At 51.1% G+C, this 22030-nt stretch overlaps 4 protein-coding genes across 4 annotated transcripts; 3 read left to right on the top strand and 1 right to left on the bottom strand.

Moving 5' to 3' along the window:
* The first annotated feature begins 189 nt into the window (after nt 1-189).
* On the top strand, nt 190-3081 carry LOC148334329 (serum response factor-like). The gene is made up of 8 exons (XM_088299111.1): nt 190-1019; nt 1416-1688; nt 1783-1936; nt 2031-2105; nt 2222-2293; nt 2360-2485; nt 2546-2625; nt 2765-3081. Exons 1-8 carry the CDS (start codon nt 666-668, stop codon nt 2855-2857), a joined length of 1227 nt encoding a protein of 408 aa, XP_088155237.1. The 5' UTR covers nt 190-665; the 3' UTR covers nt 2858-3081.
* Nucleotides 3082-4716: 1635 nt separating this feature from the next.
* Nucleotides 4717-9744, top strand: LOC148334328 (eukaryotic initiation factor 4A-III). The gene is made up of 12 exons (XM_088299112.1): nt 4717-4985; nt 5992-6064; nt 6126-6192; nt 6404-6466; nt 6533-6665; nt 7483-7563; nt 7628-7769; nt 8069-8207; nt 8278-8393; nt 9038-9145; nt 9223-9350; nt 9500-9744. Exons 1-12 carry the CDS (start codon nt 4832-4834, stop codon nt 9514-9516), a joined length of 1221 nt encoding a protein of 406 aa, XP_088155238.1. The 5' UTR covers nt 4717-4831; the 3' UTR covers nt 9517-9744.
* On the bottom strand, nt 9658-12772 carry LOC148334327 (heme-binding protein 1-like). Its single transcript, XM_088299114.1, has 6 exons — nt 12689-12772; nt 12158-12363; nt 11703-11788; nt 11479-11620; nt 11217-11400; nt 9658-10102 (listed from the first exon to the last, which is right to left on the bottom strand). The coding sequence occupies exons 2-6, from the start codon at nt 12318-12320 to the stop codon at nt 9928-9930; spliced, it is 750 nt and encodes a 249-aa protein (XP_088155240.1). The 5' UTR covers nt 12321-12363; nt 12689-12772; the 3' UTR covers nt 9658-9927.
* A 5010-nt stretch (nt 12773-17782) lies between these two features.
* LOC148334326 (transmembrane protein 178A-like) lies at nt 17783-21968 on the top strand. Its single transcript, XM_088299387.1, has 4 exons — nt 17783-18364; nt 18768-18881; nt 19242-19379; nt 19501-21968. The coding sequence occupies exons 1-4, from the start codon at nt 17887-17889 to the stop codon at nt 19740-19742; spliced, it is 972 nt and encodes a 323-aa protein (XP_088155513.1). The 5' UTR covers nt 17783-17886; the 3' UTR covers nt 19743-21968.
* The last annotated feature ends 62 nt before the right edge of the window (nt 21969-22030 follow it).

Genomic DNA, 22030 nt, shown 5'->3' with positions numbered 1-22030 from the left:
TGTATATATATACACACACATATATATATATAAATTTAGATACACACATATATATTTATATACACACATATAGATATATATATAGATATATATAAATTTTTGAAAAGCGTGTAAATTTGGACCCAGCCGTTGACTCCTTCTCGCGTCCGCGTGTTTGGACACGTTGCCCAAATAAGGAGCGGCTGCCCTTGAAAGAAGTAGTTCTCTTGAAGGGACGGAAAGTAGCTTGTAATTTGTAGTCGCCTTCTCTGCACACATTTTCCTCGAACGGTCTTGTTCACTTTGAAGCCTACATTATTTTTTTCGGGCTCCTAGGTGGAATACTTAGAGGACCGCGGCTTCTATCGCGTGCATAATCCGAAACTGCACGTCGCGGCGGAGGAGGCCTCCCGGGTGCTCTTCGGTTTTGTTTCTTGTGGGGGTGGAGCTTGTCCACAAGTGAGAAGACGTGCGAATTAACTTTTTAACTTTGATGTCAAATGTCGGCGCTTTTCTTTACTGAAAACTTCTCCAAGACACAACAGCCCGACCACGACGCTACGCTTAATTTCGTTCGTGGGGCGGCTTGCCGGTTTAGCCTGCTAGCTCCCGTCCGCGCACTCGGTCCTACCGGAAGTTGGCCTCGGCGGCCGCCGTAAGCGCGGTCGCTCGCCGGACTTTAGCCAATGGGGACCAGGAGCGGTAGCGGACCGAAGCCACCGTCGGGCTTCGGAACCGCATCCGCCGCCGAGCCGGACTCGGACCGCTCTGACGCCACCGTGCTGCTCGACAGCGGCTCCGAGGACTCCGACTCGGCTGAGGACGAGGATCCGGCTCGCGCGTGTCTCGGCGGCGGCGTCAAGCGGGAGAGGGACGAGCGGGCGCCGCTCGCCCAGCAGCCCGCCGCCGCCGCTGGCACGCCGGGAGCCAAGCCGGGCAAGAAGACTCGCGGGAGGGTCAAGATCAAGATGGCCTTCATCGATAATAAACTGAGAAGGTACACGACATTTAGCAAGAGGAAGACGGGCATCATGAAGAAGGTGAGTGACGTCACAAAGTAGCCACGTGGCACCAACGTCAATGAGATGAGTGTCGTCACAGCTAGTTGCTGACGCCACTCATGAACTACACGTTGCAGTTATACGCCGACGCACACGCGCATATAGATAGCATGCACATGCAAAACACACGCACGGTTTGGGCGTCGCAGCACCTCCTCTCAACCATATTTTGGCCGAGCCGAAAGTACGAGGCGACATCAAGCGGGGCGCGCTCGCCTTGCATCAGGCCTGTGACGTGCAACTCCACATTCCCGCATGAAGCACGCTCACAAACCCAACGGCACACACAACAACACACAACTCCAAAATCGACACAGAAAGGCGGCCGCGGATGACGTCCAGTTCTGATGATCCACCGCATCCTCGCCCCGGCAGGCATACGAGCTGTCTACGCTGACGGGCACGCAGGTCCTGCTGCTCGTGGCCAGCGAGACGGGCCACGTGTACACGTTTGCAACGCGCAAGCTTCAGCCCATGATCACGTCGGAGACGGGCAAGGCGCTCATCCAGACGTGCCTCAACTCACCCGACTCGCCGCCGCGCTCGGACCACTCGTGCGACCAGAGGATGAGCGCCACCGGCTTCCAGGAAACCGACCTCACCTATCAAGTGAGCGAGGTGGGCGACGGCTGCCCCGACACCGCCAAGGTGACGCCCGACGTAGCCTCGCGCCGTCCCGGGCGGACGTTGCGCCACATGCACGTGCCTTGGTCATAAATTGCCACTTCCTGTGTCTGCTCAGGACCTCAACAAAGTGGTCTTGAGCGTGTCTAACATGGCGGCCGGCACGCCGTCCGCTTCGCCTTCACCGTCGGCGCAGATGGGCACCGCCAGCGGGCCGTTGCTCAAAACGCCAGCGGGTGTGGTTTTTCCCACCGGGTTCACCTTGATGTCTGGTAGGGGGCGTCGGCCGCGCCTGACGCTTGCGGTCTGCAGCGTGTTGTCCTGTAACGCGCTTGACGCGGCTTGTCACGTATGTTCCGTGTTCAGGTGCGTCGCTGCCTGCTGTCACGCACATGCAGCAAAGTGCGCTGCTACGCCTGCCTGCCACAGTGGCGCTCTCAGGTGAGTGCCACGTCGCACCCACCTCTTGTGTGCGCGTGCGTACGCACGTACCTGATTGTATATTTGTCTCCCTTTTGTGGTTCATAAATATTACTCAACGCTGCTGTTGTGGTCAGGGGGCGGAGTCTCCCCAGTGCCATTGACAAATCCGAGCTCTTCTGACATCCCCAGCACCGCCTCGTCATCAGGTAAGTGCTGAGCGAGGCCTGCCTGTGATTGGCTAAGGTGGTCACGTGACATGTCCCCCCCCCCAGCCACGGCGACATCATTGTCAGGTCACGTGATGTACCCCGGAGGCCGCGCCCTCATGTACTCCCCGACCACGCCCAACATGGCCGACGCTAGCCTGGCCGTCCTCAACGCCGCGCCGCATGAGCCCGGTACGTGATTACATCATGCCGCGGGCGCAGCGCGCGTGTCTAATCGCGTTTGTGTGTCAGTGTCAGTCCCTCAGGTCTTCCTGGCATCACTCCCGCCGGTCGCCGCCCAGATCCCCGTCTCTGCTGTGCAGCTTCAGCCGGTGAGGAAAAAACGAACGCCACATTGCTAACTCCAAGGGGGGGGGGGCTTTGTGGTGTGTGTGCATTTGTATGTTTCTTCTGGTGATGTAACAATGTCCAACATGGAACGCAAAGAAAAGGAACGGCGTTTGTGTGCAGATGATGCTGAGCCAGCAGAACGGCGGAGGCGGGGCTAACCTGACGGAGCTTCAGCTTGTCAGTCTGGACGTGCCGCGCGCCAACGTCAACTGACGCCATTTTGTTTTGGACTCCGCTGCAGAACCAGCCGCCTTGTTTTTTTTTTTTTTACGTCAACTCATCGCATTCATTTCGCGGGAGATCCCGACACTCGAAATTGGTGACATTCTATCAAGGAGGGAATGATTTTTTTTTTTGTTTATTTTTTAAACGTTGAAATATTCGAAGCCCTTCCTTGAGCGTGAAACACATTTAAACATTAAAACGTACTTTTTCCACACAGTGTATTTGCACTTCCTGTTTTGACTCACATGTCACATGACTTCATTTAGCGTTGGGTTTTGCAGTTAACTGCTGTCTCCATTTCCACGTCATTACTGAAAAACATGCTTTGAAGTTGATGGCGCAGAAGTGTTGCCAAATGTTGCCAATTCCGTGACTGGTTTGACGTGTCAAAAAATTGAGCAAAAATAGTGATTGTTATTTTCCAAAGCGAAAGCAGAAAGTTTCTTTATTTTGATGATAATCGGACTGCTTTCGGAGACTGGAGCGCATCCGCGACAACGATTTGGACTCTTGTTAAACAAGGTGTCAAAATATTTCATTTTAGTTGTTGCACCTTATTCCGGAAACGCTCCTCAATAAGCAACGCTTAATTTCTCTCTTCAAATGCTCACCATTCCTAGGAAATCACAATGAGACCGGCAGTGGGCGGCGACAAATTGATCTCACTTGGCTTGCAAGTTTGTTTTTTTTACAGCATTTCAATCAATGTTGCAATGCCAACAATGGCCATCAACAAACTGGATGACAAGCCTTGATTATTCGCTCAACCTGCACGTCTGTCTCGAAACGGCCAAAGGCGGTCGTCAACTCACACGCATTCCTTTTGCTATCCAGCAGCAATTACAATATATATATATATATATATATTTTTTTTGCTATAACTATGAAATGGAATTCCCCCAAAAATGCAAATGAGGTGCATGTACTATTTCAAGTCGAATCGAAAGCAGCTGTTTATGGCAAACAGGTGAGGTTTCATTTGGCTATTTTGAAAGCCATGACGGACAAACTTGGCATCTTCATGGTTGCAAAGCCCAATCGCACCTCATCCTAGCCTACAAGGCCTATCAACTCTGCTGTTGATCAGGCTGCGTCTCATCTTCATGTGGACAGTTTGTCGTAGATCGCAGGCCATGCGGTGGGTTCAAAGGGATCCTTCAGCCAGATGGTCCATTTAAAAAAAAAAAAAAGTTCAATTTATGTATTTTTGGAATCAGGGAAATGACAGCTTGTGTTTTCAATTTGATCGAATTTGTTTTGGAGGAATCAATACAAAACCATCCATCCATCTTCTGTACCGCTTCTCCTCACGCGGGGTGGTTGCGGGGGGGTCGCTGGAGTCTATCCCAGCGGCAGTAGGCGGAGGACATCCTGAATTGGTTGCCAGCCAATTGCAGGGCACACAGAGACGAACAACCATCCGTGCTCACACTCATACCGAGGGGCAATTTAGAGTGCTCATTCGACCTGCCATGCATGTTTTTGGAATGTGGGAGGAAACCAGAGTACCCAGAGGAAACCCACGCAGGCACGGGGAGAACATGCGAACGCCACACAGGATGGCCGGAGCCGGGATCGAACCCACGCCCGATGCTGTCTCTCGCTGTGACGCCAACCAAGGAGACGAAAAGGGGCCGCTGGAAATGAGCAATATGGCCACGCCCCCTCCTTACCCTCCCTCCATGTTTTGTTCTGTTTGCTTATTTTGTAATTCTCTTTTATGGCATAGGAGATGCTGGTATTGGTCATTAAGTAGTGTTTGGGGAAAAGTTGAAGTTAAAGTGCGTCAGGAGAGAGCGAGAGAGGAAAAAAGTGTCAGGAGAGGACGGCAACGGGCTATGACGTCATCTGCGCCGTCGCTTCCCGAGCGCGTCATCACGACACGCGCTCCCTTCTATTTCCTTTCGTCCCGGCGTTCGCAGTAAGCAGCTTCTTCCTTTTCGCTTCAGTTTGAGTGAACAAATGGCCGCCGCCGGTATGCAGAGTCGGAAGCGGCTCCTCAAAGACGAGGACATGACCAAGGTGGAGTTTGAGACCAGCGAGGAGGTGGACGTCACCCCCACCTTCGACACAATGGGCCTAAGGGAGGACCTGCTGCGGGGCATCTACGCTTACGGTAGGCCGGGGATCGGCGAGGCCTCCGCCGCCGCCATCAGCGGCTCCCGTTTGTCGCGGTCCACTGCACTGTCGTCGTCTCGTCATCGGAAAGCGGTTACGCCCGACAATATCGGGCTCACGTGGGCACTTTGCCGGCTTGCGGTCGCTCAAGTTGCGCGCGTTTGTCGTTAGCATGTTAGCATGGTAGCTCCTTGTGCGAACATCATGCTAACGGTCGCTGCTAACTTTTTGCCGGCGCTAATTACAAAGGACGTCTCAAAAGCAACGAAACAAGAACATTAACCAAGTCAAGTCTATTTTTAGTGTGATGATTTACTTTTTTTCCCTTTACCCATATCACAGAAAATGCTATAAAAAAGGGCTTGTTTTAAAATAATTCTGAGTTTGACAGGGAAAAAAGTGGAAAGAAAGGTTTTCGAGCCACCTCCAGACATGAAGAATCAGCGTGAGAGTTTTAGTTTACTACGCTTGCACTGGATGAACATTGAATGATGGTTTGTCACGATAATACAATTTCAAACTCGATATCGATACGCAGGAAAATACTCAATAGCGTTTTCAATACTGCAGGAATCAAAAGAACAAGGAATACTTTAAAAAGGCATAAAAAATTTAATTAACTTGAGAAATAGAACGGCAGATAATCAATCAAATTCAATATGCAAATGTAAAAAAGAGAGAACAAAAAGAAAGAAAACATATTTGCATCATGCTAGCTAGTTACAGGCTGCTAGCAATGGGCTGGTGGCAAATAACATTCACTGAGCATCAAGCTGAGCGCGGGCCGACGGCTAATGTTTGAAAGTTGGAACTGCACACGCGATCGTTGCGCGCCGGAGTGGACGGCGCGGGCATGCGCACTGTCGTATCGGCAATGAGACAAATTGGTATCGTATTGGGGTGTGCTGTGTAAATATCGACAACAATTCCAAATGTTGCCTCCGTTTGTACGACGTGAGAGGCGTGCATTGGTGTCGTGTTAACGTGCGTGTCGCTTTTCTCAGGGTTCGAGAAGCCGTCGGCCATTCAGCAGCGAGCCATCAAGCAAATCATCAAAGGCCGGGACGTCATTGCCCAGTAAGATCAATTAGTTTTTTCTTCTTTGCCCTTTTCAACATAATCTGGCCATTGCCTTCAGGTCTCAGTCGGGAACGGGAAAGACGGCGACCTTTTGTGTGTCGGTGCTGCAGTGTCTGGACATTCAGGTCAGTGCGTGATTCCTGTTTTTTGGCCACCGTACATGCTGCATCAAATAATCAATCTTGAATTGAGTCCACGAGTTGATTCTGGACACAAACGACAATTTGCTGCCACCTTGTGGCTTGGAGGAACTTTGTTGGACTGACTTTCATTTGGACAAAAGTGGTGTCTTGATGCCTGATTTTTATTTTTATTGGGGGTGACGGGTGCATGCAGGTGAGGGAGACCCAGGCGTTGATCCTGGCGCCCACCAGAGAACTGGCTGGCCAGATCCAGAAGGTAAGCCCCGCCCCGCTCACCGGCGGCAGTCCCGTGCCAACGGGCTGATGATGTGCGCGACTTCAGGTGCTGCTGGCGTTGGGGGACTACATGAACGTTCAGTGCCACGCGTGCATCGGCGGCACCAACGTGGGCGAGGACATCCGCAAGTTGGACTTTGGCCAGCACGTGGTGTCGGGAACGCCGGGGCGAGTGTTTGGTGAGGGTCGACGCTCGGTGTCTTTTACATTGTTGGGGGGGGGGGGGGGGCTATTTTTTGGGGTGACCTAAATGAGCAAGTGGACAATTGCCTTAACTTCACATTAACTCCAGGCCGGTTCCGATACAATACCGATATTGCTGCCTTTGTGAGTACAAATTGTTTGAAGAGACTTGAACAAGGGAAGAAAGTCTAGGAGACTTTTGTGCACGACTTTGGTTGTTTGTAATCCTTTTGGAAGGTGACATTTGGTGGCGGGTGCGAGCCCTGTCAAAAAGTGCGAGTCACAGAGAGGAGCCTGTCACGTTGCAAGAGAGAATATTTTTTTTGCCTGAAAGAAGAAATGTTTTTTTTTTTCTTTTTTTCCTTTCATCTGCCCCGCACGCCCCGGCCCGGTCCGCTGCCGTAAAGGACCGGCGTCTTATTTAGCGGTGGACTCGGCACACTGTTTGGATCCAAGTCCCGGAGCTGCCAATGTTACAGATTTTGGATGCAGATCCATTAAAATCGGACCAATGTCCGATACAAATATCGGGTTGCGATGCGTCAAATTAAATCCAGGTTGAATAACGACGTAATAATGAATCCAGAGAATATATTTTATCAACGCAATTGTGTGTGCAACTTGGCCTCTTGGGGGCCGTGTGGCGCCGCGACTGCTGCAAAAGCTTTCTTACTCCCGCTTTTTGTCCTCCTTTGTTCCTTGCTGAAATTCTTGGCGTATCGTTAGCAGCCATGCTAACCCTTAGCCTGACAATGTTCGTATCCAGCTAGCAAGATGTTTTTCGAGTTGACACTAAGTCCGCTGTGCTTGCAGACATGATCCGGCGCCGCAGCCTGCGCACGCGCGCCATCAAAATGTTGGTCCTGGATGAGGCCGACGAGATGCTCAACAAAGGTGGGTTCCCGCCACGTTGCCGCCGCGTTGCCGCCGCGTCTTGTGACCTCTGGTCGATGTGCAGGTTTCAAGGAGCAGATCTACGATGTGTACCGCTACCTGCCCCCCGCCACGCAAGTGGTCCTCATCAGCGCCACGCTGCCTCACGAGATCCTCGAGATGACCAACAAGTTCATGACCGACCCCATCCGCATCCTGGTCAAGCGGTGCGTGCTCGCATCTTTTGCGAAACGCAAAGTGCTTCGGTCGACGACGATCTAAATCGAGAGCATTTAGAAAGAACCGCTAAACGATTAATCGCTCATTTGTCATTGAGTAATTGTGGCATCTCTACTCCTGATCCACTAAAAGTGCTGTGCGAGTTTCTTCAAGTAAAGTTGAACATGAGATCTTTGATGAGCCTTTTGAGCAATGGAAACATTTCCAAATTGAAAACTTTGAGCTCGGCGCAGTTTGCCCAAGGTTGCGAGTGCCAAGACCTGACGCGTGTGCGTGTGTCTCGCAGTGACGAGTTGACGCTGGAAGGAATCAAGCAGTTCTTTGTGGCCGTGGAGCGCGAGGAGTGGAAGTTTGACACCCTGTGCGACCTCTACGACACGCTCACCATCACGCAGGCCGTCATCTTCTGCAACACCAAGAGGAAGGTAAGAGGGAGGGGCGGGGTGCCGGCTGACGAGGCGCCGCGACCGGTGACGCGGCGGACTTTGGTTGCAGGTGGACTGGCTGACGGAGAAAATGCGAGAGGCCAACTTCACCGTGTCGTCCATGCACGGAGACATGCCGCAGAAGGAACGAGAGTCCATCATGAAGGAATTCCGCTCCGGAGCCAGGTGCGCAACACACACGTGACGCGACAAAAAGAGGGAGGAGGCGTGCGAATGGACGCACGTTGAGTCGTGTGATGACCATCGACGGCAACAAAACAACGCACGCCATATTGGCGCTTAAAGGGGAAGTCAAGCCCAACATTTTCTTGACGAGATTGTGTTGGGCCCGGCCCCACTCGTCTAAACTTGATAGCCAAATCCCGGCGGCCATTTTGTCACTTGCACATTCACCTGCCGTCGTGATTGGTCGCAATCTGAGCAGTTGTGTCATTTTCAGTCGACAGGAAGTGGCAAAATGACCCCCCCCACTACCCCCCCCTCGTCACTGGAGCCGCAAACAAACAACTCTGCGTAACAAAGTCGTTTGAATTGGCGATTGTGGCGACGCAACGTTGCGCTCGTCTTGGCAAGCAACACTGGTGGTCGGGAAGCGAGTCTGACGGCGTGACGACTTCAAAATAAAATGTCCATGTATTATTGGCTAAGCATTTTCAAGTTGCCTTGGTTTCTGACCGTTGACCGAGGTACTCGACTCACCCGAATAGACGAGACCTGCTCGTACGTTTTGCGAGACGATGGCGTGCATGCGTTGATGCCGTGATGCAGCTCACGTGGCGCGTGTGCTCATCCCCTCCGTGTGTGCGCAGTCGCGTGTTGATCTCAACGGACGTGTGGGCGCGCGGTCTGGACGTGCCTCAGGTTTCCCTCATCATCAACTACGACCTCCCCAACAACCGAGAGCTCTACATCCACAGGTAGGACGTCGTCGCGCACGCCCCCGCCGTTGTGTGTCCTCCGTGCCACTTGACCTCCGACCTCTGTCCTCCCCCAGGATCGGCCGCTCGGGTCGCTACGGCCGCAAAGGCGTGGCCATCAACTTTGTGAAGAATGACGACATCCGGATCCTGCGCGACATCGAGCAGTACTACTCGACGCAGATCGACGAGATGCCGATGAATGGTACGGCAAATGCGAGCGTAACCTCGCGGAATTCGGCCAAAGAATTTCGCCAACTGATTGATGTTCTCTCACGCTTGTCAAATGACCCTTTTGTGCAAATCATGTCCATGAAGTGGAGCTTTTTTCAATGACTTTGATCTCGTCCGCAGTGGCCGACCTGATCTGACACCAGCGTCTGCCCGAAGCGACCGCCCTTCATTTACTTGGCTCGACCCTCAACTTCCTGTTGCATCGGATGGCGTGGTTTGCTTGTAAATAGATTTTTTTTTTTTTTAAATCCTACCTGTGTTATTACTCTTGGAACAGCTGACAGTCCATGCCATTGTTTGATTGACAGCACATTTATTTCACAATAAACGATCAAACTGCTCTTCCAGAATACCTTTCAAATTAATAGCCTTTGATTTGTGTTTTTTTGGGGGGCGGGGCAAAAGATACAAAAATATTCACCTTCAATAAACTAGTTGATTTTCACTTTCTAATTTGCTTCCAGCTAAGCATGCTAACAAGAAACAAGACAGCAATAAGTGTGTGTTGGTTTTCCGAAGGTCAGTCAGCTTCGGGGCGGCGCCCGGTCCTAGCGCCGCAGGAACCAGATCTCGTTGCGTCGCCGCGGCACGCCGGGGTTCTCGTAGACGGCCACCATGTAGGCGTCGGAGCGCAGGCGCTCGGACGCCGAGGCGCCGAGCAGCTCCCACAGCGAGCCGATGTGGCGCGTCACCGTTTCCTCTGTGGTCGTCCCCGTGAAAGGCCTACCGCAACAAAAATGGCAAACGTCACTTTGCTTGCCTCGCCCTTCCCCACTTTTTCAATCAAAAACCTTCTGAAGTCGACGCCGTCATTTCTTTTTCATAAACTGGGCAAGATTGTATTTTTTAAAATGTCAACATTTCTTTGTTTTAAAGGGGCCCTGACATGATTGATCATCCTGAATGTGCATTCCTCAGCCGGACTAAGTCCCCAAAGTTGAGTGAAAAAAGCCCGACCATGCTTCCGTTGCCGATTGTTGTTTGAATCAACGTCGCTGGATTTTAGCACATCGTCTTTTGTGTCACTAATTGAGCGCCAAACTGCGCATGTGCACCAGGGAAAAAAAATACTAAACATAATTATGCACTAGGTCAGAAAATGAAGTCAATACCCATAGTTTGTCATTGTGTGCTTTGATTATGTTTGCGGTGCATAATTGATGTTTTCTTTTTCTTTTTTCTCCCCATGATGCCACGGGGTTTGCGCATGCGGAAGTAAATACTCAGTGGCATGATGGGAAACGATGCATTGCGGACAAAACCCCAAAAAGGAATACACAAAGTTTACTTAATTAACTTCCTCTGTTTTCTTTTGGCAATGAATGACAGGTAGTGACGCATGCGCAAATCCATTTCTCGCGGCATCTTGGGAAGAAGCATTTAGCCGACAAGTACGTTCGAACATGCCCCTGCCTGTCGTTTTTGTCAAAGTTCCGTTTCCAAATCATATTAAATTACATTTGCAATATTTGGACTCCATCGGAACTGCTCTGTAGCAGAGTGTGCAAAGGGCAACCAAAATATTTTCTTTTTTTCCTCCTCCCTCCATGCGAGCCACAGTCAGACTTAATTTCCGCATCGAATGTGCCCAAGTTTGTGACTGACGACCGCTTCAGCACAAATGACGATTAGCAGTAGCAACTGCTTCTGGAACAGCAAGTGAGTCACGACGTCGTCGTTCGCTTCGCAGTTGGATGGAACGCGCGGCTGAGCACAGACCGGAATTGGCAAGGAAATGCCACCTCGCGGTGGCGTTGCCAATGGCGACACCTTCCTATTTGAAGTGGAACTGCAACCAATTTTCAAAACAACGCGGTTATATAAAGAAGCCCGTTACCTGGCCACGACGGTGAACGCGTCACGCTGCACCACGTCCACGTCGGGGTCGTGCGGCCGAGGCGGCGCGTCTTGCAAGGCGGCGGGCAGGTAGAAGCCGGTCTCCACGTTCTTGTCCAGCGTCTTGCCGTCGGCCGTCACCAGCACGGTGCTCACCACCGGCACCGTCAGGCCCAGGTGGCCTCCTGCACGCGCCAAAACCACAAACGGGCGGCTCGATCGTATCGGAAAGGTGGCATCGTCAGCGTTGGTGCGTGCCCCACCTGCTGAGTTCTCCTTGCAGATGAAGCGCATCAACTTCATGAAGCTCTTGGAGATGCTCTGCTCGTAAAGTTCCTCAGCCTGCCGAACGCAAGCCCACTTGCCGGCCGGGTACATGCGTTCCTCCCACATCACCTCGCCCATCTGCGCGCACACGCACACATGCAAGCGAGCCATCGGGTGTGACGTCATCACCGTCGTCATTACACGCAAAGGAATCCAGTACCTTCTCCTGACAGGAAATGAGCACGAAGGGGACAGGCTCCCTCTGCTGGTTGTTGCGTGTCATTTCGTGGATGGGCCCCCTCATTTCTTCAAAAAAAACAAACAAAAACGTGTTGATTCCTGTCCATTTGTTTGCTCCAATCACATTTCAGCGGCCATTTGTTGCAACGTCCATCTAGTCTGCTTTCACAATTACCAGTGCGCCTCCATGGAAGTCAAAATTCCGGTTTTGTGAATATATCGCATTTCTAATTCATGATGGTGACGCTGGCTTTTTGTTGTGCTCTCATTGGTCAGCCAACATTAATTAAAGCGCATTTCACAACTGCTGGAGCTGTCACAAAGCCCTTTCCATATGACGTCATATACATTAGACGGAAATTAGAACAAAATGAAAACACATAAACAGTAGAAAGCAGAAAATATAAAAAAACAAGGTATGACGTATGCGCTCACCTGTCGGCACGGTGACCTGATGCGTGCTGGCCACGGCCCTCCAATGAGCGAGCAGCCCGTCCGAGTGCTCGTCCCCCATTGGTTCAGGGTTGTCCGTGATGTCATCGTCCAGCTGCTCGTCTTCGTCCAACCCCTCGAGGTCGTCCAAGGAGATCAAAGCCATGACCCCTCCGCCGCCGCCGCCGCCGCCGCCGCTCACCTGTCACCTGAGCGGGGCGGAAACAACAAGCGCCGATGACGTCATCGTCAGCTACAACACGAAACAAAAGCGTTTTCCTCCAAATGAACACCATCTGCGACCAATTCAATGAATACATTACGAGGATTTTTGTCATTGTGTTGATTCAAAGCGAAGATGACGTCATTCCGCACAGGTCGAAGGAGGAAAAGCATCGTTAGCGCGCAGCTAACCGTTAGCCTGCAGCTCACCCTCACAACAACACGTTGCAACTGAGCTTAGCTTCGTTTATCTTGGAGCTCAATGCCGGTAGCGGGGTTGGCACAACGAGGCGTGCACGCGCGCAGGCTTACCTGCTCGCTCGCGCGCGTGCTCGTCACAACAGTACACACGACCTACGACGCTCGTCCTTCACTTGGTGACACTTCCGGTTTGAGCCCTGCGTGCCCTTCAGGGTAAAAGCTCAAAACGGAAGTTTTGCTTTCTAGAAACTTGACTCAGCGTCGAAAAAGTCATTTAAAAAAAACAAAAACTCGGCATTGATGTTAGTGCGTTTGTTTTATTTGAAAGGCATGAACAATACATACTTTTGCGTTCTTGATTTGCAGTCATTTAAATGAGCTTTTGCATTAAAGTGCTCGTATTCGTCAGTTTGGTTTTCAGCGCACCATTCGCTCCAATTTAACGCGGATTGGAAGCGTTTGATTCCGCCAAAATGTCGGGAAACCTATGTGAATTTGCATTCGTTATACCATGCATCCATTTATTGAAGACTGAGTGTCATAAAAGTGCTTAAAATGTGGGTTGTGCTCATGATCCATGAGGCGACAAGTCTCCATGATGTCATGGACTCGAATAGTGGCGGTGATGTCCGTTGGGTGCCGCCAGGAGGCAGCAGAGCAGCATTTTTTTCTTCTTCTTCTTCTTCATCGTCTTCTGCTGTCTCGGATTTCTTACTCTCCTTTCTTCGGTGCAGCCTGACTTCCGATTGCGCTGTCAAATCATTCTTAATTCTTGCACACACGAACGCGTCGGGGTGTGTGCGTTAGTGTGCGTGTGTGTGCGCGCGTGGTGGTGGGGGAGGGTCTTACCGCCACGTGCTTTTGTGTGCATGACAATGAAGTGTTTTATGAGCGCTCGTCGAAATCGAAGCGACAACGTTTGAGTGTGCAAGTGTGTCCAGGCGCCTGTGTTTGTATGCGTGCCGAGTCATGCTTAAGAAGTGTGTGTGTGCGTGCGTGCGCGCGCGTGCGTGCGTGTGTTTACTTGCTGTCAGACAGGAGGTCAAAGGTGAGCTGTTAGCAAACAAAGCAAAGTGCGTCTTTAAATTTTCATCAGCCCTCCCTCACCAATGCTGCCCCCCCCCTCTCTCTGCCGCAGTGCTGATCAATAAATTATTCAAGTTTCGTGGAGGTCGCTTGGCTCCGCCTTCTCCAAGCAAACCTGCTGTGGTTGGACATTTGATTAGGTACACCTGAAAGCAAACTCCTCAGTTGCCAAGACGACACCCTCGCTGCTGCTTCAGTGCATACAGAAGGTGTTGCCACGGAAACAGCCAACAGCTTTTTTCAGTTGCCGTGGAAACAAGTCCAATCGTTGAGACGCAGAAAGAGAAGAGGCGCTTTATCGCGACTCCGCAGCCGATCACTATCTGAATGCGGATCATCTTTATTGGCCAAACGTTGAAAACGCGTGAGGACATTTCCTCGAGGTGTTGAAGGCAAACAAAATCGGCATTTTGAACGCCAACGCACGCGTGCAGTGAGTCTGTCAAGCTGTTGTTCGCAACTTGTGTCCGTTTGAATTTTGCATTCCAATAGTGGAAGGCAGGGCGGCTTGTGATTGGACAACATCAATTTTGTTTTGAAGGCCAAAAAGAAGCCGGCCGATTGTTGTAACTTCCTGACGATTGCTGCGTTTGGCGATGTTGCTCGGCGATGAACTTGCCGACGTTTGCGTCGCGTCACTCGCCGCACTGGAAAGATGTTGAGTTTGTTGGCGGCGCGGCAGCAGAATATGTCAAAATGGCAAAGTGTCACGGTGGAATTCAAAATCAAGCCCTCACTTGACCAGCAGCGCCGGTGCGCATTTTGTCGGTGTAACGCTGCCAATAGTTGTCGGCTTTTGGAAGCGTTCCGGCCGGCTGCACATCTGCAATCTGGACAATTGTTCAGCTTTGCTCATAGTTTGAGCAGAAATTGGAATCTGGAAAAATGTTTTCATCGTCCAGTATCGCAATCTCCAAAGACTACTAACGAGTTAGTGTGAGCGCCATCGCGCTCTGCAAGGCTTTGACTCTTCCATCATGCCAGCAGGAGGTGGCCTTTTTCTGTGCGAGTGTGCTGAACAGACCAAGTTCTAATGAGCACGGGGAAGAAAGCTGCGTGGGCACACACACACACAGACACACACACACACATTCTGGTTTATCTCTGTAGAGGGGACCGGAGGGCCTCTTGGGCACTTTTTTGTACGTTTAGCGGCGCACTTTTCTCTCTTCCCACCCCCCAACGGGTCGGCCGGCTTGCAGCGCGTCATCGCCAGATGTGGTCATTCTGTTGGCCCGACACACGTAGTTCCTAAAATAATAGTACCTTCTCTCTGAGCTTTCTCATTGGGGTGGAATTGAGCTGTTTTTTAACTGCTGCTTGGGGCTCCTCACACGACAAAAACCCCAAAACATTTGGTACTTTTTCACTGCACCGCTACCAGTTTCTCCCCTCGCACGCCCAACTCCGCCGACAAGACATTAGTGATGATGTGAACTTGCCTGTTTCATGCTTGTACCTTTCATGCCGCCTTCGCAATTCGAGGACGACACCATGATGATGATGTCAACATATGATTTTATGAATTCAATCAGATGCAGCCGCTACTCGTTTTGGGGAGGGGGGGGGGCAATTAAATATGGATGAAGGTCACTTTGCCCCGTTGCGCACACAGACAAGCATTTTGTCTCTGTGGGCAGGCAGGCACCTTGTAGAAGTCGAGCAATCTGTGCGTACGTTGTTTTTGAGCGCATTGTAGACTTCCTCGGAAGGTTCTTTCATCCAAAATGGGAAGGAAAGAAAGAAAAACAGTCCACAGTTTTGACTTTTGAACTTTTTCCAGATACGAGCCGATTTCACTGCTCTGACTTGCGAGCGCACGATCCAGCGACTCAGCTCATCTTGTTCCAAAAAGAGTCTTGGAGCGCGTCACGGACACGCAAAGAAAGAGGCTTCATCGTGCGTACTTTGAGCCGCTCGATAGCTTCGGCTGACCACAGCCGCTTTAGCTTAATGCTAACATGAATGCGAAACGGCATTCCCATGCTCGTAATTTGCATGGACAGTCGCAACTTTGGAAACGATGAAAAAGGGGTGCAAAACATTTGAAAAGAACAAGAAGTGAAAGATTCTTCTTCATGGGCGTCTCTTTTTCATTTGATACTGTACTGCCTCCTAGTGGCCAAGGCGGGAATGAATTAAAGGGAAACTTGATTAAGCTGAACACTAGCACTGATTTATGCACGTAAAAATGTCATCCGTACTCCAATTCATCGCCCTAAAAGACTCACTTTGATTGCCGGAGTGAGGACGGATCAAATTCTCGCACTGTCAGGGCCTGCGAGAAGCCATTTGAATCTTCAAAGTGAAGGACGCGGGGACCGACGCACTCTTCAAAGAAAGGATCAAACGTGAGCTTTACCTCCACAAAATCCAAAACACGTGCAAAACAACCGCTGCTTTTCTTACGAAGAGCGTGAATGCGCACACGAACCCCGTTGGCAGATGCTTGCAGTTTTCGGACATTTCGCTACGCTAAAGTTTGGTTCAGTCTCAGGTGGTGGGTTAGCTTCTCTTTGACGTTAGCCATGGAAAGGCGAACAATCGTTTTGTGACGTTTTCAGAGGTTGAAGTGGGCCCAAGTGGCGATGTCCACGTACGTTTTGGCCCCGTTATTTTGGAATTATTAGCCACGTATTTACAATGAATTGAAATTGTGAACGCTCCTTGTCGTGATTCCCGCCAGAAATGGGTGGAGGGGAGGGGGCGTGGCCATACTGCTCATTACCAGGAGGTGTTTTAAACTCCTTTGTTTCGTATTGATTTCTCCAAAACAAATTGATCAAATTGAAAATGCAAGCCCCAATATATATTTCCTGATTCATGAAAAAAAACAAAAAACACACAAATTGAGCTTGTTGAAAAATGGACCATTCCGGTTGGATGATCCCTTGAAATCATCATGCGCAGACTGCTAAATTTAATATATTTCATTTACTTATTTCATTAGGCTACGCTTTTATGAAATATGATTTCATCGAATGCTGCTTTTTTCCCAAAATGTTTTGTTTTTATCAGACATTGTTGGCGTTGCCATCCATCTCCATAGAAACGACAATCTGAGGGCTTCCACTCGGAACTCAAAGCGCCACGCTACTATATATGTTTCAAAAATGAGTTTCACTGTGTGTGCGAGTGTGTCAGCGCACTAGCAAAGGTGTCAAGATGGCTCTCGTCACACGGTCACGCGTCTTTGCCTCGTGACACATCTCAGGTGATGGAGGCAAAAAAAAAAAAATGTCCATTAAGTTGATCAATAATTCATAAAAGTCGCTGCAGTTGCTTCCTGTAACCAGACCCCCCCAAACCCAAAGCCCCTCCCGGAACGCAACATCATCACAATGGCTCAGAATAACAAAAGGAATAACAGAATCCTTTTCCATCTCTTGCTATTTGCGTGTGTGCCAATTTGTGCGAGTATGCGTGTTGACGTGCGGTTTGTAGCATCTACGCGCGTGTGCGTGTGTGTGTGTGTGTGTGTCTGCTTGTGTGTTTGAAGGTCATTCCACTTCCTGTCGGTCAGCATTTTGACTTCATTTGCTTGCTGGCGTGTTAAATTTTGTTTTTCAATATCTATTTTTGGGATTTTATTAATAAAATGCATTCGTTCAACACTTTAAACAATGTACACGCACACACTCACAGCGAGGACTTGCGATCAATTAGGTGGACTATTTCCCACGATATTGTGTGCACGTGTGTTGGTGTCAGAGTCAAGCCCCGCCCCCTCCCATCAGAGGAATTATTGATCGTCTTGCTGAAGCTTCATCAGCAGGATTCGACTCGCAGGTCGGATGCCGTGCGCGTGTGCGTGCGCGCGAGCGAGGGAATGAACAATCACAACGTTAAAGTAGTGCAGTAGCGGGAGGTCAAAGGTCAGAAGATGATGCCGATCCATGTCCTTGGTCGCGTGTCACCTTACTCTCTCCTTCACGCACGCATCAAATGAATGCACGCGCATATTAACGCACGAAGAATGTGTGTGTGTGTGTGTTTTGATCAAAGAAACTGGCTGCTTAATAGTGTCGGTTCCTTTTGCGTCCAGACTTTTTAAAAAATAGGGTATTCCTTTCATTTGGATGACTACTTTGAAGGCGGCGCGACGGAACTTCCGGTCGGTCGGTAGCGCTCTGCGAGAGCTTGCTGAAGTTGGCACTCGCGCGCGCGCGCTCCCGGCGACGGACTGCGGCGCGTGCGAAGCGAGATGGCAGCAGCAGGACGCCATGGCGGCTGAGGACAAAGCGAGCCGCGCGGAGAGCGACCCCCGCTGCCCCCCCGCCGCCACCCGGCCGGCCGCGGTGCGCGCGTCTGCCGCCGGGAGCCTGGCCCTGAGCGCGCTCTCGCTGCTCCTGCTGGTGACCGCCATCGGCACCGAGCACTGGTACGAGACGGACACTCGGCGCCACCGCGACAACTGCGAGCGACAGAGCGCCGACTCGGGCGGCCAGCAGAACCGCGACATGCCCATATTCCACCTGCCGCTGCTCGACACCGGCGCGGCGCCGCGCGACGTGGCGCTCCTGAAGCCCGTGCACGTGGGCAGCCGCGAGGACGAGCTGCTGGAGAACTGGCGCGCCATCCTGGGCATGGGCATCCTGGAGACCGAGTGCGGGCGGCCGCTCTTCTCCACGCACGCCGGCCTCTGGCGCAAGTGCTACGTCGCCGGCCTGGACCCGGACATCGACCGACTGGTCGACCGGGGTGAGCCGCCGCCGCCGCCGCCGCCGCCGCCCTTCTTCCCATTGCGCTCGAAAAAAAAAGGACGCGCGAGGTGCTGCGCGCTCTTCTGGGGTGGTGTCTGCCTTGGATTTTGCATCCAAGAGTGTGCGTGTGAAAGTTAAAGTGTAAAATCAAAATGGGTTTGGTTGAGCTGTGGGCGCGTGGGCGTTAGTGTACGTGTGCGTGTAAGGTTGCGGGTGTGCTGGATTTTGTGCTTGCGCGTGTTGACCCGTGTGCGTGTGTGTGTGTGTGTGCGTGAAGTACTTGGCGCACGGGCGAGTGTAGGATCGCAAGTGTGCTTCAATTCGTTCTTGTAGGAAGCCATGGTGAAGCGCTACTTGCACGTGCACGTGTGCTCGCTCACGTAACGTTTGTGTGCGCGCAGGTATCGCGGAGCGCTGCACAGCGGTCAAGTATCATTTTTCTCAACCAATCAGATTGAGGAACATCCCGCTCAACTTGACAAGAAGCATCCAGCAGGACGAGTGGCATCTGCTGCGTGAGTCGCACACGAACACACGCACACACGCACGCACGCTCCCAAATGACATCACGAAAGACAAACATTCACACATTCATAGACACACACATTTATGTACACACACACACACTCTCTCCTTAAAGGGCAAGTTGGCAGGTCTGACAAAATGTACCCCCCCCCCCAGATGGCTCAAAATGGCCGTTCATATTCCACAAATAAAATATGACTCGATGAGTGAGTGGGGCCGACATTATCGTCAAGGACATTTTGGGATTTGACTTGGCCTTTAAGTACACGCACGCACGAGCACAGGCACGTGTGCGCGAGCGAGCGTTCATGTGCTCGCTGCCACCGGTGTTGTCCCCGTTTCGCCGTCAGACCTGCGTCGCATGACAGCGGGTTTCCTGGGCATGGCGGCCGCCGTCCTGCTCTGCGGCAGCATCGTGACGGCCGTGGGATTCTTCTGGGAGGGAAGCCTCACGCGACACGTGGCCGGACTCCTCTTCTTCATGGCAGGTGCCCAAGCGCACGTGTGTGCGTGTGTGTGTGCGTGCGTGCGCTATGCACAGAAGCCGATCACTCCTGATGCTTTCTTGCGTGTTTTTTTTATGTCGTTGTTGTTGTTTTTTGCCTTCAGGAATCTTTTGCACCATCTCTCTGTGCACGTACGCAGCCAGTGTGACCTACGACCTTTCTCGGAAGCCCCCCTTTATCTACGGCCTCCCGGATGACGTGGACCACGGCTACGGCTGGTCGGTGGGTCTGGCGTGGGCCAGCCTGGCTCTCAGCGTGGCCTCGGGGTGCCTGGGCGCCGCCATCCCGCTACTGGGCCGCGCCGGACCCCCCCGCCACAAAGCCGTCCGCGCCTCCGACGTCTGAATCCACGACGTAACGTCCCCCTGCGCTTCCCACCTCCCTCCGCCTCCGCCCCCCTCCGAGACCCCGACGCCCAACGCCCGAACGTGAAAGCGAGGCGTTGCGAGTTCGACTGGCACGGTTGCCTTGGAAACCGACCTTCGCTCAACCCTAAATCATGTCATCGGCCGTCGTGCGACACATCTCTGATAAATAATAACAATTATGATCGTAATCGTAGCGAAAACCACAAATTATTGCAGGCCGTAGTCTCCAAAATGCGGATGAAAATGCCTTTTTGGAAAGAGCGCATAAACATTGTACATAGAAAGATCATGAAAACGTTCACGCAAACCACAAAGTTGGCTACTCGCTAACATAAAATGCCAAATGCCATAGACGGGATAACAAAAAGCACACACAAATGCACTCACTCATCCGCATGAACACACACGTGTGGTGTCATCACCATGGCTGCAACAATACCAAAACGATTTAGCTGCTCACGGCTGCCAGACAGGATTCGTGCAAAAAAAAAAAAAAAAAAAAAATCAGACGTGTTAAAGAATTTGCATCTTGTCATACATTATTCGGAGTGGGCGGCCGTGATGATGTAACCGAAGGCCTTTAGCTCCAGCTCAATTCAGGAAAGCAGATGGCGTGAAAGCCTTGTGGTGTGTTTTTGGAGTGGGCAGCAGAGGGCGCTGTTTGACTTGTCAAGTCGGTTCCCATCGCTTGCCATTGCTGGCATGTTGGCACAATTTGCAAATCCACATCAGGCCAACGTCACTGCCGTGCGAGCGTTGCATCCCAAGTTGCGACGATGGCGCCTGCCTCGCCTTTATCGGGTCCAGATGTCTTCACAGTCGGGAAAACACACATTTTGTCTGACTTTTTCCAGGTGGGAGCCTTTTATGGTGGCAGTGAAGTCAACTCGACTTGACCACAAGCAGCAGTTTGGCAGATAGTTAGCTTCATGCTAACATACGATGACACGCTAACAAGTAGCTTCCGCGTTATGACCCTTGCGGCGAATTGAATCAAAACGGTGGCGTAACACATGACGAGAGAGCTTATTGAGTGCAATGTGAAACTTTTCTTGGTCGGTGCTATGCTGCCACCTGGTGGCCGAGCTGCACACACCACGAGGAGCAGCAAACGGTTGCACCAACTTTAAAACAGCAAAGTGTACATCTCAAGTGAGGTCAAATATTGCATAATTAACAAATACAAATACGGAACACACGCTTTCCAAGAACAGCGTCCAATCAAATCACCAAAAAACAAACTAAACTGCTTTAAGTCAAGTCAATGAAACCACCAGAGGCGGGCATCGGTCAGCGCTTTAGTCCGCCGTCTTTGAGTATTTCAGGCCCGCCCAGTCGCTCCGAATCAACCAAACGGCATCGAGGAGGGACTTGGCGCTACATGCGGGTGCCAAAGAAAGAAAAAAGAAAAATACTTTTCACTTCCTCAGACCGCAATGACGCGTGTCCCGTATTGGTTTTATTTGGACGTTCATTTATTCCCATAATTATTTTTCTTCTCTATTTGGCCGCACGTGACATGGAAATGATGGGTCGGCCTGAAATTCTGACGGGAACTTTGTGACGGACTGACGATGCTCACCTGTGGAACGCACGCGCACCCCCCCCCCAAAAAAAAAAATATCAGGACTGTGATGCAGAGAGAAGAGAAAAGGACAAAGGATGGAACTTTGGGGGACTCCGTTGACACGAGGTGCAACAGGCGAGCCACGTTTACCGAAACTATCGGAGCGGCTTCTTCTGGACAGACAAAAGCGAGAGCGAATGCCGTGAATGCCCAGGCGAGAGGTGACAAGATCCTGGTCCATTGGATCAAAGTAACCTCCTTCCAAAATTCCAACTGGCCATGCTAACGGTGAGCATTTCAATGGCGTTTGTGTTGTAGTTTCGGAGTAAACTGCAGCTGGCAATGGCTTTTAATGGCTTCAAGCCCCATTTTGGCCAAATGGAGTTGAGTTCGCTGCCACCAGAAATCACTCACATCATAAGTCGAAGGAAAAAAAAGACAATGGCTCGTATCTGGAACAACTCACTCATATCTAGAGCCAGTACAGTCCCGTTTTTTCCGAGCAATTTTCTTTTTCAGTTGACTGTTTTCCGTGAGCCAATTTGTTTTTTTTTCACGCCAATGTAATTACGGATGCAGTTTATATGTGGCACCGACCTGTTTGGTGAAAATCAAAATTAAATTGTTTCAACAGCATGTGTGTTTCTGCAACAATTTCTGTTCAAGTGAACAGTTTGGCGAATTTTCTCAAGTTGCAA

This window comes from Idiotropiscis lumnitzeri, chromosome 6 (genome assembly GCF_059441095.1).
Source record: "Idiotropiscis lumnitzeri isolate Australia: NSW breed Sydney's pygmy pipehorse chromosome 6, RoL_Ilum_1.0, whole genome shotgun sequence".
Classification (NCBI taxonomy): domain Eukaryota; kingdom Metazoa; phylum Chordata; class Actinopteri; order Syngnathiformes; family Syngnathidae; genus Idiotropiscis; species Idiotropiscis lumnitzeri.
This window is presented reverse-complemented; position numbering and strand designations above follow the sequence as displayed.